Genomic DNA, 18,437 nt, shown 5'->3' with positions numbered 1-18,437 from the left:
TCATCATGCTGATCATTGTCAATCAAATCATCATGCTGCTCACAATCATGCAAATCCTGTGTCATGCTTTGGAGAATAAGAGACTGAGAGAGTCTCCTTTTCCCGAATCTCTTGCATCTGTGTCTGAGCTTGAGAAAAGAGTCGCAAGAACTCTTCCCTTCTTGCTTTGATCTCGCGATCAAATTTTGCTTGTCTTGCTTTGTTCTCTGCTTGTCTTTCTGCTTCGTCTTCTGCGTGTCTGCGTTCCATTTCTGCTTTTCTTTCTTTGCATTCACGATCCAATTTGGCTTGTCGTTCTTTGGCTTCCAAGCGTGCTTGCTCGCGCTCACGCGCTATGGCTGCCATTCTTGCGGCATTTCTTGCTTCGCGTTGTAAATTATGTTCCATAAACAACAGCTCCAACTCCTCCATTGGAGTTAGTGCAATCGGTGTCGTAGATGGGGAAGGGTCGGAAAAACCTCCTGGTGGGGAAAATTCTTCTTCGCCTCTCTCATGCTCATCACCTCCAAGCGAAGTATCCATTCCGCTTCGAGTAATGACCATTCTGCAATCGTGGGTTCTTGTGGGTTCTTAAGTTCACGAGGAACTTGGGTTCTTGGGGGTCTTGAGTTCTTGAGAATCTTGAGGTTCGTGAGGTTCTTGAGGTTTTCTTCGCTTGCAAACCACGTTTGAGAAGGATCTTCTCTTCACCCGAGTTCTACTTCTTTCTGCGAGCGCACCCCTTGGCGGCCTTGCGCTCCCACACCAAGGTTGCTTTTTCCCACTTCACGTCAATTGGCCGGCCGCTAAGTGCACGGTCCGCTCTCAATGAGTGAAAAGAGACACAAGGAGAGGCTGGACAAGCCCTTCTTTCTTGGGATTCCTGTCACTCTTCAACAAAACACGATTAGGAATCGACACGCCCAAGCGAACTTGGGTTCGTGCGACCTCAACAAGCAAAAAAATTCTTGTGGTTCTTGTGGTTCTTTCCTTGAGTGATACAGAACACTGTCAAAGCTCTGATACCAATGTTAGGTGCAGCAGAATGAATGTTTGCGCTTTGCTCAAGATGAGTGCTCCGAACTGTGCTCAAGGTTCCTTTTGTTCTTATGGAAGGGAGAGCCTTCTGTTCTTAATGAGAGAATGCTATGATCGCAAACAAAGTGAATGGACACTGTGCATGCAAGTGAATGAGACTGAGAGATAGAGAGAAGAGAGATACGACACCAGAGACGTAAAACCCTCCTCCGAAGGCCCCACTCTCACCGAGACTCTCGTCGGCGAGAGTGGTCTATTATGATTGCACAATCTAGTACAATGGTGATGCATGAGACTGATGCAAGTCTAGGCTATGTCGACGATGACGACGGTGATGACGAGGTCGACCTAAGGGCTGAAATCTGCAATCTTGTATCTGCTGTCCAAAAACGCTATGGACTGAAATCTGCTAATCTTCTATCTGCTGAATTCTGACTCTATGTCGATGACGATGTCGATGGCGACGATACGACGACGACGCGCTGAAAACGCAGATGCTGAAATCTGCGTTTTCCGGGCTGAAACTGTAAACCTTGCGGAAACTGATCGTGCGGCGAGGAACTGCTGCGGGAAGGTGAGATCTGCGAGGTTCGGGACTTGATCTGCGAAGTCTAACTGCTGAAAACTGAAAACGCTGGTCCTAGGGCTGATTCTGTCGCGATAGATCTACAAAACGCTGAGGTTGCTGGCAAATGCAAAAACGCTGGGGCCGAAAATGGAGTTTCTGTCGCCGAGATTCTGCAGATGCAAAAACGCTAGGCTGATCTGCTGTGGTCTTGTCGCCGTGGCTCTGCAAATGTAAAACGCTGGCTGATCTGCGGTGTCTTGTCCAAAAACACTAGCCAAGATGCTGTGGAGGAAAAACGCTAGAAGCCTTTGGGGTCCTACTGAGAAGGTGTCTGTTGAGCGGTGCTCCTGCTACCTCTTCTGCCAAATAGTGCTAGCTCTAGTTTGCTTATATACAAACTTAGCAAAATTGCCCTACCTACTTTTGTTGGAAAGTCACTTAAATTAATAAGTGAAAAATGCCAAAAATAGGTAAAATAGGCTAAATGCACTGGAAAATTCCCTTGAAGGAATCTGATGGATTCTGATGGGAATTCTTATGATCATGTTGTGTGCAACCAGAGGATATGCATCTACACTAAGTGACTCGGCATGCACGGTCTACGGACTCACAAAAGTGCCAGATCACTTCTAAATCTAGACTGACTGGACTGACTAAACCTTGATCATATTGTAGCTTGTCCACGGACACATAGGGTTGGATGTGTCACGTGACACCTCGAGGGTCCCTTTTACTAGGCATAACATATTGTACGTTGAGCACATTTCACTCATGAATGAGCACGAATGTATGCGGATTGTTCATGAAAAGCTGAAAAGTATACATTCAAGGAAGTCACATTTCATGTCTCTTCCTTGGCATGACACATTCGTAGGAAGAGCAAATGAAAGTATGAGCACCAAGCATGGGCATTTCCGTTGTGAATTGCCACAGTTGATTGCTCTAGATCATGAGAGAAAGATTCGATCTCATTGTTTGCGTGTGTGTGGTGAACGGTTTGGAACTCCGTCTCTTTGTTCATCTACATTGCATGCACAGTCTTTGAGGAAGACAAGATTTTTTCCACTCACTTTACATGGAATAGGTATGTTCATGTTTTTGTGTTGGAAGTGGTTTCAAGAATTTTCAGCCATGGAGATTCTTGAAGAAGGAAGAAGCACGACTCTAGACGAAGTTGAAGCATTGAAGGAGCCACAGAAGACTGTCGCTTTTGGCGCGGCCCAAAGAAGCAAGCGTCGCAGACCTTTATGAAGTTCAAGTATCACACGACCCACACATCAGAGTGAACCGGCGAAGACTCCTTCCCAGGATTCCAGACCCTGTTGACGATCTCCCTCGACGCAATACAATTCGGTACCAGTACCTCACTTTGAAAAGGAGGGGATATCACGTGACACATCTAACACTATGTGTCCGTGGACAAGCTACAGCACGACTAGGGTTCAGTCAGTCTAGAATAGAAAGTGATCTGGCACTTTTGTGAGTCTATTCGCAGACCGTGCATGACCAAACACGTAGAGTAGATGCATATCCTCCGGTTGCACACAGCATGATCATCAGCATTCCCATCAGAATCCATCAGGGGAATTTTCCAGTGCATTAAATCTGTTTTCCCTATTTTTGACATTTTTCACTTATTATTTTTAAGTGATTTTTGTTGGGAACTAGGTAGGGCAATTTTGCTAAGATAATATATAACCAACCCAAGGCTAGCACTATCTGGCAGAAGAAGAGGAAAGCGCACAGGCAAGGGCCCCTTGCAGCAGGCGTCTCCCTCTCCCTCTCAGCAAGAATAGACCCCCCTTCATGCTAGCGTTTTCAGCCTTGGCGGATTTCAGCAGCATACCAGCGTTTTTTATCAACCCTTAGCCTAGCGTTTTTCCCAAGACCTGCACTCAGCATTTGTGCTAGCGTTTTCAGATTTGGACCTTCTGCTGCCAGCGTTTTTGGTTCAGCCATATTGCCTTGCAGACCAGCCCCAATATCAGCTAGCACTTTTGCATTTGCCTGCAAATTTGCCAACGTTTTCTGAATTCAGTAATTAGCCTCTACGAACCGACACGAACCCGCAACAGATCCTCGCCGTGAGAGCTTGCCGTAGCCGGATTTACAGCGATCAGTTTTCAGCCATTACGACATCCATTCATTTTCAGATATCAGCCTAGTCTCGTCGTCGTCGTCCTCGCCATTGACATCAACATAGCCATTAGATTTGCATCAGTCATTGTACCAAATTGTGCAATCAATAGTAGACCACTCTCACCATCGAGAGTGCGGCCCTTGGAGGAGGGTTTTACAACGTCTCTGCTATCGTATTCTCTTCTCTCTCTATCTCTCAGTCTCATGCACCTTCATTCACAGTGTCCATTCACTTTGTTTGTGTCCATTGCAATCTCTCACTAAAGGAACGGAAGGCTCTCCCTTCCATAAGAAAAAGGAAACCTTGAGCACAGTTCGGAGCACTCATCTTGAGCAAAGTTCAACATTCACTTCCGCAGCACCTTACATTGGTATCAAAGCTTCGGCAGTGTTTTGTATCACTCAAGGAAAGAACCATAGAATTATTTTTTTTGCTTGTTGCAGTCGCACGTAACCCAAGATCTCTTGGGCGTGTCGATTCCTAATTGTTTTTTTGAAGAGTGACAGGAAACCCAAGAAACAGGGGCTTGTCCAGCCTCCCCTTGTGCCTCTTTTCACTCATTGAGAGCGGACCGTGCACTTAACGGCTGGCCAATCGACGTGAGGTGGGAAAAAGCAACCTTGGTGTGAGCGCAAGGCCGCCAAGGGGTGCGCCCGCGGGAAAGGGCAGAACTCGAGTGAAGAGAAGATTCTTCTCTAACACAGATTGCAAGCGAAAGAAGAACCCCAAGAACCCAAGTTCCTCGTGAACTTAAGCACCCAAGACCACGACTTCAGTGGATGGTCATCACTCGAAGCGGAATAGATATTTCGCATGAAGGTGGTGAGCATGGGAGTAGCGAAGAAGAGTTTCCCCCACCAAGAGGTTTTTTTGACCCTCCCCCTTCCCCATCTACACCAAGGATTGCACTAACTTCTATGGAGGAGTTGAAGCAGTTGTTTATGGAAAGGAAGTTAGAACGCGAAGAAAGAAAAGCAGAAAAAGAAGCAGAAAGGAAGGCCTACGAAGATAGAAGGGCAGCCATAGATCGTGAATATGAAGAAAGAATGGCAGCCATAGAGCGTGCGCACGAGCTCGAGAACAAAGAAAAAGAAGCAGAATTTGATTGCAAGAACAAAGCAAGACAAGCAATGCACGACCGACACATGAAAGAGATGTTGCGACTTTTTTCTCAAGTGCAGGCACAGATGCAAGAGATTTGGGAAAAGGAGACTCTCTCAATCTCTTCTTCTCCCAAGCATGACTGTAAGGTGCAGCGGAATGAATGTTGTATTTTCTCAAGATTAGTGATCTTAATTGCTCAAGGTTCCTTTTAGTTCTTAGGGAAAGAGAGCTTTTTGTCTTATGGAGAGTGCTATGATCACGAACAAAGTGAGTGGATATTGTGCGTGCAAGTGAATGAGACTGAGAGAAGGAGAGAGAAGAGATACGACACCCGAGAGGTTGTAAAACCCTCCTCCGAAGGCCCCACTCTCGTCGGCGAGAGTGGTCTACTTTGATTGCACAAAGGTGTACAATGCGAATGCAATGGACTGATGCAATGGGACTATGCCGATGACGACAACGGTGATGACGACGACTCGATGGCTGAAATCTGTAGGCTTCTAATCGCTGAATTCGGGGACTGATTCGGTGGCTGAAAATGACTGTTTTGGGCTGTGTTTTTATGGCTGAAAATGGGGAACCATCTGCAACCTTCTTGGGGTGGTTCTGCTATGCTTTGTATGCCGAAACCTGCGTTTCTTTCAAGCTGAAATTTTCTGATCAAAAACGCTGATGCTGCAGGTCTAGGGCTGCTGCAAATCTGCAAGATAGGGCAGCGTTTTCAAAGGCTTGCCAACCTGCTGCAAAAACGCTATCAGGCCGAGGTCTTCATGTTGATAAAACTCCACAGAATGTTGAGTTGTTGTTGTCAATGCCTAGCGTTAGTGGAAGCTGAAAAACGCTGATGGAGGTTAGGAAAAAACACCAGATTCCAAACTTTGATGGCGATGTCTGCTAGGGAGGGAAAACACCAAGGGGATGGAATCGCTAGGGGGTCATGAGGGGGGGTATTGCTGAGAAGTTGCCTATTGAGCGGGAAGCTCTTGCTCCCTCTTCTGCCAAAAAGTGCTAACTTGGGTTTGCTTATATATTAACTTAGCAAAATTGCCCTACCTACTTTTGTTGGAAAGTCACTTAAAAATAATAAGTGAAAATCCCAATATGGAAAATTCCCCTAACTGATGCTAATGGATTCTGATGGGAATTCCGATGATCATGCTGTGTGCAACCGGAGGATATGCATCTAAGCTAAGTGACTAGGCATGCACGGTCTACGAATAGACTCACAAAAGTGCCAGATCGTTGCTAATCTAACTTGATCGGACTGACTGAACCATGCTGTGGTGTAGCTTGTCCACGAACACATAGGGTTGGGATGTGTCACGTGACATCTGTGGTGTAGCTTGTCCACGGACACATAGGGTTGGGATGTGTCACATGACATCCCCTCCTTTTCAAAGTGAGGTACTGGTACCGAACTGTATGGCGTCGAGGGAGATCGCCAACAGCATCTGGAATCCTGGAAGGGACTCTTCGCCGGCCCACTCTGATGTGTGGGTCGTACGGTACTTGAACTTCATAAAGGTCTGCAACGCTTGCTTCTCTGGGCCGCGCAGAAAGCGACACAAAGTCTTCTGAATCTCCTTTCTTGCTTCAACTTCGTCTAGAGTCCTGCTTCTTTCGTCTTCAAGAATCTCCATGGCTGAAAATTCCTGAAACCATCTCCAACACAAAACCATGAACATACCCATTCCATGTAAAGTGAAGGAAAAAAATCTTGTCTTCTCTAAAGACTGTGTATGCAATGTCGATGAACATAGAGACGGAGTGGCAACCCGTTCATCAAACACATACAAACAATGCGATCAAATATTTTCTGCTTGATCGAAATCAATCAATTGTGGCAAATCACAATGGAAATGCCTATGCTGGGTACTCGTACAATCATGTGCTCGTTCAGAAACTGTGTCATGCCAAGGAAGAGACATGGAATGTGACTTCCTGACATACAAACTTTTTAGCTTTTCATGAACAATCCGCATACATTCGTGCTCATCCATGAGAGAAACGTGCTCAACATACAGTATGTCATGCCTAAGAAAAGGGATCACATAACGTTGTTGACTAAAATACAGGAAACCTTCATGAATGAAACACTCGAACAATGCGTGCGTATCAATCATGCGAACACATAATACTTCCTATGATGGTTCTTTGGATCAAGGCTCGAGAGCCAAGATCGGTTCGTCCTGAATGATTGAATCGTCCTGTGGGGGTTCTTTGGACCCACACAATCATGCAAATCCTGTGTCTCATGCTTTGGAGAAGAAGAGACTGAGAGAGTCTCCTTTTCCCTAATCTCTTGCTTCGGTGCCTGAACTTGAGAAAAGAGTCGCAACATCTCTTGCATTCGTGCTTTGTTCTCGCAATACAATTCTGCTTGTCTTGCTTGGTTCTCTGCGTGTCTGCGTTCTATTTCTGCTTTTCTTTCTTTGAATTCACGATCCAATGTGGCTTGTCGTTCTTTGGCTTCCAAGCGTGCTTGCTCATGCTCACGCGCTATGACTGCCATTCTTGCAGCATTTCTTGCTTTGGGTTGTAAATTTTGTTCCATACGCAACAGTTCCAAGTCCTCCATGGGAGTTAGTGCAATCAGTATCGTAAATGGGGAAGGGTCAGAAAAACCTCCTGGTGGGGAAAATTCTTCTTCGCCTCTCTCATGCTCATCACCTCCAAGCGAAGTATCCATTCCGCTTCAAGTGATGATCATTCTGAAGTCGTGGGTTCTTGTGGGTTCTTGGGGGTCTTGGGTTCTTAAGTTCACGAGGAACTTGGGTTCTTGAGGGTCTTGGTTTCTTAAGTTCACGAGGAACTTGGGTTCTTGAGAGTCTTGAGGTTCTTGAGGTCCTTGATGGTCTTGGGTTCTTGGGGTTCTTGAGGTTTTCTTTCGCTTGCAAATCACGTTGGAGAAGGATCTTCTCTTCACCCGAGTTCTACCCTTTACTACGCGCGCACCCCTTGGCGGCCTTGCGCTCACACCAAGGTTGCTTTTTCCCACCTCACGTCGATTGGTAAGCCGCTAAGTGCACGGTCCGCTCTCAATGAGTGAAAAGAGACACAAGGGGAGGCTATACAAGCCCTTCTTTCTTGGGATTCCTGTCACTCTTCAACAAAACACGATTAGGAATCGCCACACCCAAGTAAACTTAGGTTCGTGCGACCGCAACAAGCAAAAAAAATTCTTGTGGTTCTTGTGGTTCTTTCCTTGAGTAATGCAGAACACTTCCAAAGCTCTGATACCAATGTAAGGTGCAACGGAATGAATGTTGTATTTTCTCAAGATTAGTGATCTTCATTGCTCAAGGTTCCTTTTAGTTCTTAGGGAAAGAGAGCTTTTTGTCTTATGGAGAGTGCTATGATCACGAACAAAGTGAGTGGATATTGTGCGTGCAAGTGAATGAGACTGAGAGAAGGAGAGAGAAGAGATACGACACCCGAGAGGTTGTAAAACCCTCCTCCGAAGGCCCCACTCTCGTCGGCGAGAGTGGTCTACTTTGATTGCACAAAGGTGTACAATGCGAATGCAATGGACTGATGCAATGGGACTATGCCGATGACGACAACGGTGATGACGACGACTCGATGGCTGAAATCTGTAGGCTTCTAATCGCTGAATTCGGGGACTGATTCGGTGGCTGAAAATGACTGTTTTGGGCTGTGTTTTTATGGCTGAAAATGGGGAACCATCTGCAACCTTCTTGGGGTAGTTCTGCTATGCTTTGTAAGCCAAAACCTACGTTTCTTTCAAGCTGAAATTTGCTGATCAAAAATGCTGATGCTGCAGGTCTAGGGCTGCTGCAAATCTGCAAGATAGGGCAGCGTTTTCAAAGGCTTGCCAACCTGCTGCAAAAACGCTATCAGGCTGAGGTCTTCATGTTGATAAAACTCCACAGAATGTTGAGTTGTTGCTGTCAATGCCTAGCATTAGTGGAAGCTGAAAAACGCTGATGGAGGTTAGGAAAAAACGCCAGATTCCAAACTTTGATGGCGATGTCTGCTAGGGAGGGAAAACACCAAGGGGATGGAGTCGCTAGGGGGTCATGAGGGGGGGTATTGCTGAGAAGTTGCCTATTGAGCGGGAAGCTCCTGCTGCCTCTTCTGCCAAAAAGTGCTAACTTGGGTTTGCTTATATATTAACTTAGCAAAATTGCCCTACTTTTGTTGGAAAGTCACTTAAAAATAATAAGTGAAAATCCCAATAAATAGGAAAATAGGCTAAATGCACTGGAAAATTCCCCTAACTGATGCTAATGGATTCTGATGGGAATTCCGATGATCATGTTGTGTGCAACCGGAGGATATGCATCTAAGCTAAGTGACAGGGCATACACGGTCTACGAATAGACTCACAAAAGTGCCAGATCACTGCTAATCTAACTTGATCGGACTGATTGAACCCTGTTGTGGTGTAGCTTGTCCACGGACACATAGGGTTGGGATGTGCCACGTGACATCTGTGGTGTAGCTTGTCCACGGACACATAGGGTTGGGATGTGTCACGTGACAGCGACACACGATTTGCATGATGATTTGAATGACTGATTTGCATGATGATTTGAATGATAATGATAAGCATGATGAGATGGATTTTGAATGATATTGATAAGCATGATGATATGGATAACTCACAAGCATGATGATTTGCAAGAAAATGATGTGATTTCTCACGAGCATGATGATTTGTATGAACACGATGTGATTGTTCACAACGAGGATAGGTTAGTTGATGCTTTTTCTAGTGTAGCTAACCTCATTGCAGATTCGATCAATCACGAAGAACCGATCTTGGCTCTCGAGCCTAGGTCCAAAGAACCCTTGAAGGAAGTACTATGTGTTCGAATGATTTGTCAACACGCATTGTTCGAGTGTTTCATTCGTGATCGTTTCCTGTATTTTAGTCAGCGTCTCTATGTGATCCCTTTTCCTAGGCTTGACATATTGTAAGGTGAGCACGATTCACTCATGAATGAGCACAGATGTATGCGGATTTCTCATGAAAAGCTGAGAAGTATGCATTCAATGAAGTCACATTCCATGTCTCTTCCTTGGCATGACACATTCGTAGCAAGAGCACAAGAAAGTATGAGCACCAAGCATTGGCATTTCCGTTGTGAATTGCCAAAGTTGATTGATTTAGATCAGAAAGACACTATTCGATCTCATTGTTTGCGTGTGTGTGGCGAACAGTTTGGCACTCCGTCTATTTGAGATTAAGATGTCACTGTTAGGCTTGATGTTGCATAATGGAGAAGGACTTGTCAGCAAGCTCAAACCAATTTTCACACAATTGGTGTACTTGGAATGCCATGTTGATGAAGATGACAAGATTCTGTGTTATTCAAAGCTCTTGGAGACAACAAGGATATGATCTACTCGTCATTATCCTCAAGGAGAGTGAGCCCACACCAAAGCTTGAGCATGTTATCAACGGCTTCAAACAAGAAGAATAAAAAGATCTGCAAGCACAAGGAAAAGGTATCCAAGATAACTACTTCAACCACAACTCCTTCCCATGACGAAGAAGAAGGCTCGACCAGGGTGGCTTATGTTAACTCCTCTAAGAGGAGGAGATGTGATGAATGTCGCAGCCTAGGGATTTATGCAAAGGATTGATTCATCGAGAACCCTTGGCCTCATTGTGGCAAGACCAATCACCCACCAACCAAGTGCTATTACAAAGGCAAGGCAAGAGACACCAAAGGAAAAGGTAAACTTCATGTGGTAGAAGAAGATCAAAGTTCCTACACTCATTTTCCATATTAGTCACGTAGTGATATCTTGAAGATGTTTTTGTGTCGTAGATCACATGATATTGTTGTTGATTCTTTTGTCATGTTGTAGAGTTATAGAGAAATCTGTTAGTGTTGAGAACTCTCTGTCCCTTCCCATGTGTATCCTCTCTAGGTATGTCCATGTATATAGTCATGTGTAATAGTGTATACCCATGAGGTTGCAATCCTTCGCAATTTGGAAGGTCAATCCTTAACTACTCAAAGCTATATGTATGGCCTAATAAACCTCGAGTTATTGCCTCTATATTTAAGTGGAAGAATCCTTCAGTCCATATAAACCCTAGCTATCCTCTCTTTTCAATATACATCTCCTATCTCTACACAAAATATAGAGAGGATCAATGACTTATTCAATATTAGTTGTTTTGCTTATATTTTGGTCGACTTCTTTAGTGTCTTTATCGAAAGATTAAGTTGTCATTGAGTAATGGTTAATACACATGAGAGCCACCCTCATTTATCCAGCAAGACACCAATATAATGTTCATGCCCAGTATCATTGTATTAAGTGTGTGCAGATCAAAGTAAGAAATACCAATATAGGTGGCCAATTCTTTATAAATGACACGCTATCTGCTTATGACTAGAGAGAATTTTCTCTTGTTAAGGTTTTTGCAAGTAAGAAAAGTTTGAATGTGCTCCATTTATATTGTATAAAGGCCTGTTTCACAGCTGTCTCATCAAAAGAACTGTACGACTATTATATGACAATGGTGAGATCCCCAATTGAGCTAATAGAAGCCCTACAGGATCAACTCCATTTTCAATAAGTTCTAAATGACTTGAGATCGAGTTTGAAATGAGATCAGAGAAGCTTTTCTATCTATTAATATAAGACCTGTTTAAATCAAAGACGGCAGGAAAACACGGTAATGAAGATGATTAGACAGAGAGGATACTCTTACCCTCTCAATAAAACCAAACTCCTCTTGCTTGTTTGCAAAATTGAGCGATTCTTCTTCGACAGTCAGCAGATTTCTTAGTACCGCTTGCAACAAGCGTTCTGGGATCTTATGAGACTGGCTAACAAGCTGCACATTGGCTCCAAACACAAAGTTTACCAATTTCTCACAATCTCCAACCTCTGCATTTCTATGAAATCGCTGCAGAGCCTCATTCCTGCCCTTCCAAACCGTCACTCCATATAGTAAAACTCTTGGTCCAATGGCTTCTTTCACTATCTGAAAACATAATAAAATACTAACTTCTGCAAGGAGCATATATCTAGATGTGGCAAAGAAGAAAGATGCCACAGTAACAGTCGTCAAACAGGCACAAAATTCAGTTTCCCAAAAGCTGTCAACATGTTTCCAAGTAAATGCAGACTTGTCAAGGTATGCGGGTTCTTTGTATGTTTTCGGTTAGTATGTGTTTAACCGATCTGAGTCTAGAAAATAAGGGGCCTGCCACATTGTCAAGCTCAAGCACACAAGATGAATGACAAGGCGCCAAAAGTAAAAACTTACTTGTAAGATCCTCTCATGTTTTCCGAATGAAAAGCATTCTGAAAGCCAAAGGAAGCAAGTTCTTTCAGGTGATTGCACAAAGCCCTTTAATGCCAACCTTTCCTTCAGTTTTGGCAGAAAAACGTTCCAATTATCATATAGCTTGTTCAACACCATATGATCATGGCCACGGAGAACTTTGATGGCACCAGAAAACCCCTGAGTATTGATTCTGCTACTTGCATTCCGATCTTGCAGTATGAGCATCCTTGGCATCGAGCTTTGCCATAGCAGAAAATATGTGCATGGCACAATCCATGACAGCTGAAACAGCAAGACACATGCAAAGCAAATTCTTCGAAAACGCAGGCGATGGTAGGGATCTTGTGCTAGCACCATTGAGGCATCTCTCTCTCTCTCTCTCTCTCTCTCTCTCTCTCTCTCTCTCTCTCTCTCTCTCAAGCACACCAGCAGGAAAAAGGCGCCCAACGATTTTTCCTCTTCGTCTACCTCAAAAAAAAAAAAGTTTGCAATCAGAAACTCTCTCTTTCTCTTTGCCGCTTGTTGGCTATATTCACCAGCAAGACGCGGAGCAGACGAGGAAGACCATTTAGCTCATTCTCCTTGAGAGTGATGCAGACAGAGTACCTACCATGCGTTTTGCTTTTACGTTGCTTGATGTAAACACAAGGTAGCAGGCGCTGGAAATTGGGACCCGCAGGGGTGCTCTAGGGCCCAGATTTGGAGGCGTTGTGCGGCTTTGATTTCAGCCGTCCGATTGCTAAGGGTGAACTCGGGGTGAATGCTTTGATCTCAGCCGTCCGATTGCTTGGTGAACTAGGAGGTGAACTCGGGGACAAAAATGGCGCCCCGAGTTCACCCTCCTCGCAGGGTGTGGGTCGAACTCGAAACCTCCCGGTGGCCACACGAAAGCCCTACCATCACACTAGCACGTGTCGTTGTCCATGTGGGCATGGTGCGCAATCAAACCCTAGTTCACCCCTTGTTCACTAAATGATCCAACGGCCCAAATTAAAGCCTCTTCGCCCCCCCCGAATATGGGCCCTAGATCCCCTCTAAGCCACACCTTGTGCCATATAGTGACAGGGACGCAGCGCCCCCACGACACTTATAGCACACAGGGTATTTGATGAAGCTTGAGACACACAATCGACCACTAGATCTCGAGGGGGTTGGACAGCCCACAGAGCGTTGACTTTCTCGTTTCCAGGGTATTTAATGAAGCTTGAGAGACACGATCGACCACTAGATCTCGAGGGGGGTGGACAGCCTACAAAGCGTTGACTTTCTCATTCCCAAGCTGGGCCTTGAACCCGTGACCTCCACAGGGACAGGCTGTTATGCTACTACGAGCCCGCGTGGGTTTTGTTGTCAAACACTCCACTTCGCAGCATAATAAAGTGAACATCTGTAGGCAACAATAAACTCAATCGTCTTCCAACGAACTCCCGTTGTCTGAAAACCTTGTCCGTGTTGCCCGTCATCAATCCCATTGCTCGGTCTTCATTCAAGACCCCGTGTGATATAGTGTTGAGGCTAGCACCCATTATGGCCTTGTATTATATTATTTTTCTTTCGGACGGAAGCTTCTTTACAGTGATTACCTAAAAGAGTTTTTGGGAATAATTCTCCCACATTTGTCCATGTGGCAAAGCAATGCAAGGCAAAACAATGCGCTCTTCTAAAAATGGTGTGGATGTGAGCTCTGGCTGGTTGTTTTAACGCTGTGAAAAGCAAAGTGGACATGTATTATATACAAGGTCTTGCCTAGCATCATATATACAGATGATGAGGGTCATAGAGTCTACCAAATTTTCTTCACCAGAACAAAATTATTGCTTGTTTTGAAGTTACTATCAAGTCTTATGTTCAAGCAAGATGATAATGAGGGTACCTACTCAATGGTTCATGATGCTATCAAGGTATTAAAAAGGAACATCCATGGTTCAGATGGAGCTTGTTGTTTATGCACAAATTGTAGGTTGTTGGTATAAAGCATATCGATTCAACGTGAAGCTGATAGAAATGATTCATGTATGTCACTAATTTCACTTCGGTCTACCAAAATGATTTTCTCTATTTAGAATTGGTCATTTTAGTGAGAGACGATAGAAATTAGTAAAAGGACTAATAATGTAAAATGGGTAGTAAAATGTATTCTAAGGCTTGAAAGTTCCAATACATTTATTGAATTGCCAAAGAAAATAATAAAAGGACTAATAATGTAAAATGGGTAGTAAAATGTATTCTAAGGCTTGAAAGTTCCAATGCATTTTATTGAAGTGCCAACTAGTTTGCCTTGATTGCTTCACTATGTATATGGTAAATGGTAAGAAGTAAAAAAGTGATAGTGGTGTGGATTTTACCACATGGCATAGCTGATGATGGCTCCATAGCATCTCTCCTCGAAGCTTTGGCCAAAAACTCTATGACCTCGCATCACAAATGAGATTTTGCATGAAAAGATTATGGATGTTAAAATTTCTGTACTATAATTAATACGAAACGAGATGCATTTCGTGCATTTGTGATGCTTGTGCCCATAAACAGAAGAAAAAACCATACGTATGTATGGTGTGGAGTAGGCACCGTTCTCCACATTTATAAAGATACCGTAGGGAACGTGCCCTTCCCCCGCCACTTTTATCCCCTCCTGTGTTGAAGGGGGACTTATGCTTCTCCTTTGGTGTTGGAAGGACTTTTTATTGTAAAAATATTATACTTATACAAGGAAAAACTCATTACTGATGTTTTATAAAGACACGTATCATTCCACGTTGCCATGTGTTGGTGTATTGTCCATATGTCCCTTTGTTGGGCATAACAAGTGTTTGCCACCTTCATCTAAAATCTTTTCAATAAAAATGATATAAATTCATTGCTTTATTGTATACAAGATGTAATCTAAGAAATTTTGAGATCACATAGAGGAAATCAAAACACGTAAAAGTGTACCTTTGCTATTGGTCATCTGCATTGAAGCACAATGTTGGTAGACCTCCCTTGCATTGTTGCATCACCTTCCCACCAGTATGTGTTGTGTCATCGTCATCCCTTCCGCAACTTATGCCAACATGTCGATTGTCACATTCAGTTTTTCTATCATGCCTACCATTACCTGCATTACTTTTCATGTCTGTGGTCTTAAGGTAGGTTGAATCTGCCGGATTGTCCGTCCATAAGCTCACACACATACACATACACAAACTCACAGTCTTTGGGGCACCTCATCTGGCATACATATCGATTAAAACTCGGCCAAGCACGACATCTTTCTCCAAGAGCCCTCAATTCACATCTGTTGAAAATAGCCTAGAGGTTTCTGGCGTCGCCCTTGTGGAACAAATTCTGCAATCAGGGGAGAGGCCATCGTTTCGCATCATCCAAAAACTGTCCCTGTGGGGCAGATCTTGCAATCGGTGCATTCTAGCTATGGACAAGGGAAGCTTTTCGAGAAGTTATGGTGCGCTCTAAACTGCACCACATTTAGCAAACATGTCAATCAAGGCATTGCCAAGCATGACATCTTTTTCAACGACTCCTGACTAACAATATCAATGTGAATTTTTATGCCTATGCCAACATTGCATGGAGCCACATGCTTTCAAGATGCACACGTGCGTGATTGCATCAGGAGAGAGGCCCTCGATTTGCATCGACTGAAAACAACGTAAAGATTTTTTACATGGTCCTGTTGTGCATATCCCGTAATCCATACGGTCCAAGAGAGGATGTTCCAAACAAAAACCTCCTCAAGCACTTTCTGTGCTTTTTGAAGTGCACACAAATTTGGCATACATATCAACCAAGGCAATGCCAAGAACGATATTTTTTTCAACATTCCCTAACTAACAATATCAACGTGAATTTTTAAGCACATATCATCATCTTGCGTAGAGCCACACGCCTTCAACATGCTTTCGTTGTGCATATCCCGTAATCATTGCACTCCATGAGACGACATTCCAGACAAGAATGTCGAGAACGATATTTTTTTCAACATTCCCTAACTAACAATATCAACGTGAATTTTTAAGCACATATCATCATCTTGCGTAGAGCCACACGCAAGATGCCAAGAACGATATTTTTTTCAACATTCCCTAACTAACAATATCAACGTGAATTTTTAAGCACATATCATCATCTTGCGTAGAGCCACACGCCTTCAACATGCTTTCGTTGTGCATATCCCGTAATCATTGCACTCCATGAGACGACATTCCAGACAGGAATGTCCTCGAGCACTTTGTGTGCTCCCTAAAGTACACCAGATTTGGTGTACATATCAACCAAGGCATTGTGAACCATAACATTTTTTTGCAACAACCTAAGACTAACGATATAGAGTGAATTTTGAAGCCCATATCGGCATCTTGCATAGAGCCACATGTTACCATATACATGTGGTAGTGATGTGTGTGAACACACTAGGACTGCTGGGGCATTTTTTCCCTCTTTAGGAGGTTTTTTCCCCCGTGCATTGTATATACGCCCATCACTGTAGGGCTATCTATCTTTCCATTGCACACTAAGTAACATACTCTCTATTGTGTGCCTTGAGCTTCCTTCGTCTTCTCCAAGCTGCGTGTATTTCTCTGCAACCCTAATTCCAACAATTGGTATCAGAGCAGGTCACGTCCTCGTGGGCTTAGTCGCCAGCTGCTCCAGCACATGCCTGCTCACTTTCTCCGATTTCAGTGAGCTTTGAATTTTGATTTGGGCTCATTTCAGCCTCCGTTTCCACTACAGGCAGTACTGCACAGGCTATTTCGTCATTTTGTGCAAAATTTATGTCAGTGCCGTTTTCTGCATAACAGGTGCCTTATAGTCTTCTATGGTTTGTGCTATATAGCACAGGTTCTTCCTGCTCCATTTCTCCTATTTTCAGGCAGTTTTCACATCAGGTGCAGCATTTACCATGGCTGACAACAACAACACAGATGTGTTCAAGATGTTTGCTGCTGAGGACAGGTTGGATGGGGACAACTACCCTATGTGGGCTTATATGATGCAACATGTTCTTGTGTTAAAGGGTGTCTGGAACATTGTGCAGGGCATTGATGTACGTCCTGGTTCTGAGGATGTAGGCAATGTTGAGGATGTTGCAGGTCTTGCTGCAAGGATTGCGGCTATTAGAGTTGTTTTGCCTACGGCAGAACAAGCTCGTTGGGATGTTAAGGATGCGTAGGCTCATGCATTGATTGCGTTGTCTGTGAAGCGCACCATTGTTCCTCACATCCGTTCAGCAAAATCTGCAAAACAGGCTTGGGATATTTTAGCAGGTCTTTATGCAAGCCGCAATGAGGCTAAAATTGCTTTGCTGCGTAAAGAACTGGAGTCGAAGATTATGCATGAGGAAGATGATATGGACACTTTCCTTGCTAGTGTCAAGGATATCAATGAGCAGCTTATTTCTGCAGGTTAAGTCATTTCAGACAGTTCCCTTGTGCAGACTGTTCTTGATGCCTTACCAGATTCCTACCAGACTTTTGCTAGTACTTGGAGACTGATGACCCAAGGAAATCATGAAGTTGTCAAGTTTGATGCATTATGCACATTGTTGTTGCAAGAGTCACTTTCTAGAAAAAACAGGACTAGGCAGCGTGCAATTGAACAGGCCTTTATTGCTTCTCAAAGAAAGGGTGGTAACAGTAATGCAGCCACTTCTTATGGTTCTGCTGCGAGTGGCAAAAATTATGTTCCTAATGCTTCTGCTGGCAGTACTTCGTCTGGTAATTCTGGTGATAAGGGCAAAAAGAAGATGCGTTGCCATTATTGTAAAGCCAATGATCACTTGATCAAGTCGTGTCCTAAGTTGAAGGCCAAAGAGGCTAAGAAGAAAGAGGGTGGTTCCACTGCAAATGCTGGTTCCACTACAAATGCAGCCATTGTTGAGTCTTCTGTAAAAGGAGACTGTGTTGCTGATGTTGATGCAAAATGGGCTTTTAGCGCAGAGTGCACTTACAATCCTGCTGTCCATGATGCATGCTTGTCAGTTGCTGCAGATTCACATGTGTGGTATTTCGACAGTGGTGCTACAAAGCACATTACCTCACATCGTGAATTGTTTACCTCTCTCGAGTCTGTCCCTCATGGGAATTCAGTCACTTGTGCCAACAACGCCTCTTATCCAGTTCAGGGAGTTGGAAAGATTGTGCTCACTGCTGCTAATGGCAGTTCCTTCACACTTGTTGATGCACTTTATGTACCTGGGATCGAGAAGAATCTCTTGTCTGTATCCACACTTGCTAGACTTGGACTTGTAGTCAAATTTGTGGTTGACAGATGTACAGTTCATGATCTCAGTTTTGGTGATGAAATTGTTGCATTTGGGCTTTTGTGCCGTG

At 44.0% G+C, this 18,437-nt stretch overlaps 1 protein-coding gene across 1 annotated transcript in view; it reads right to left on the bottom strand.

Annotated features, from left to right (window-relative positions):
- LOC147431233 (uncharacterized) overlaps positions 1 to 12,705 on the bottom strand; it is a 28,330-nt gene extending 15,625 nt beyond the window's left edge. The window contains exons 1-2 of the mRNA XM_086493850.1: positions 12,088 to 12,705; positions 11,527 to 11,802 (exon numbers count right to left, since the gene is read on the bottom strand). Coding sequence (XP_086349976.1) covers positions 11,527 to 11,802; positions 12,088 to 12,465 — 654 coding nt within the window. The 5' untranslated portion in view covers positions 12,466 to 12,705. The remainder of the gene's footprint in view (positions 1 to 11,526; positions 11,803 to 12,087) is intronic.
- Positions 12,706 to 18,437: the final 5,732 nt, after the last annotated feature.

This window comes from Adiantum capillus-veneris, chromosome 21, assembly GCF_014529385.1.
Source record: "Adiantum capillus-veneris isolate H3 chromosome 21, ASM1452938v2, whole genome shotgun sequence".
NCBI classification, from domain to species: domain Eukaryota; kingdom Viridiplantae; phylum Streptophyta; class Polypodiopsida; order Polypodiales; family Pteridaceae; genus Adiantum; species Adiantum capillus-veneris.
Note: the sequence above shows the minus strand (reverse complement) of the source record. Positions and strands in the feature narration are given on the sequence as shown.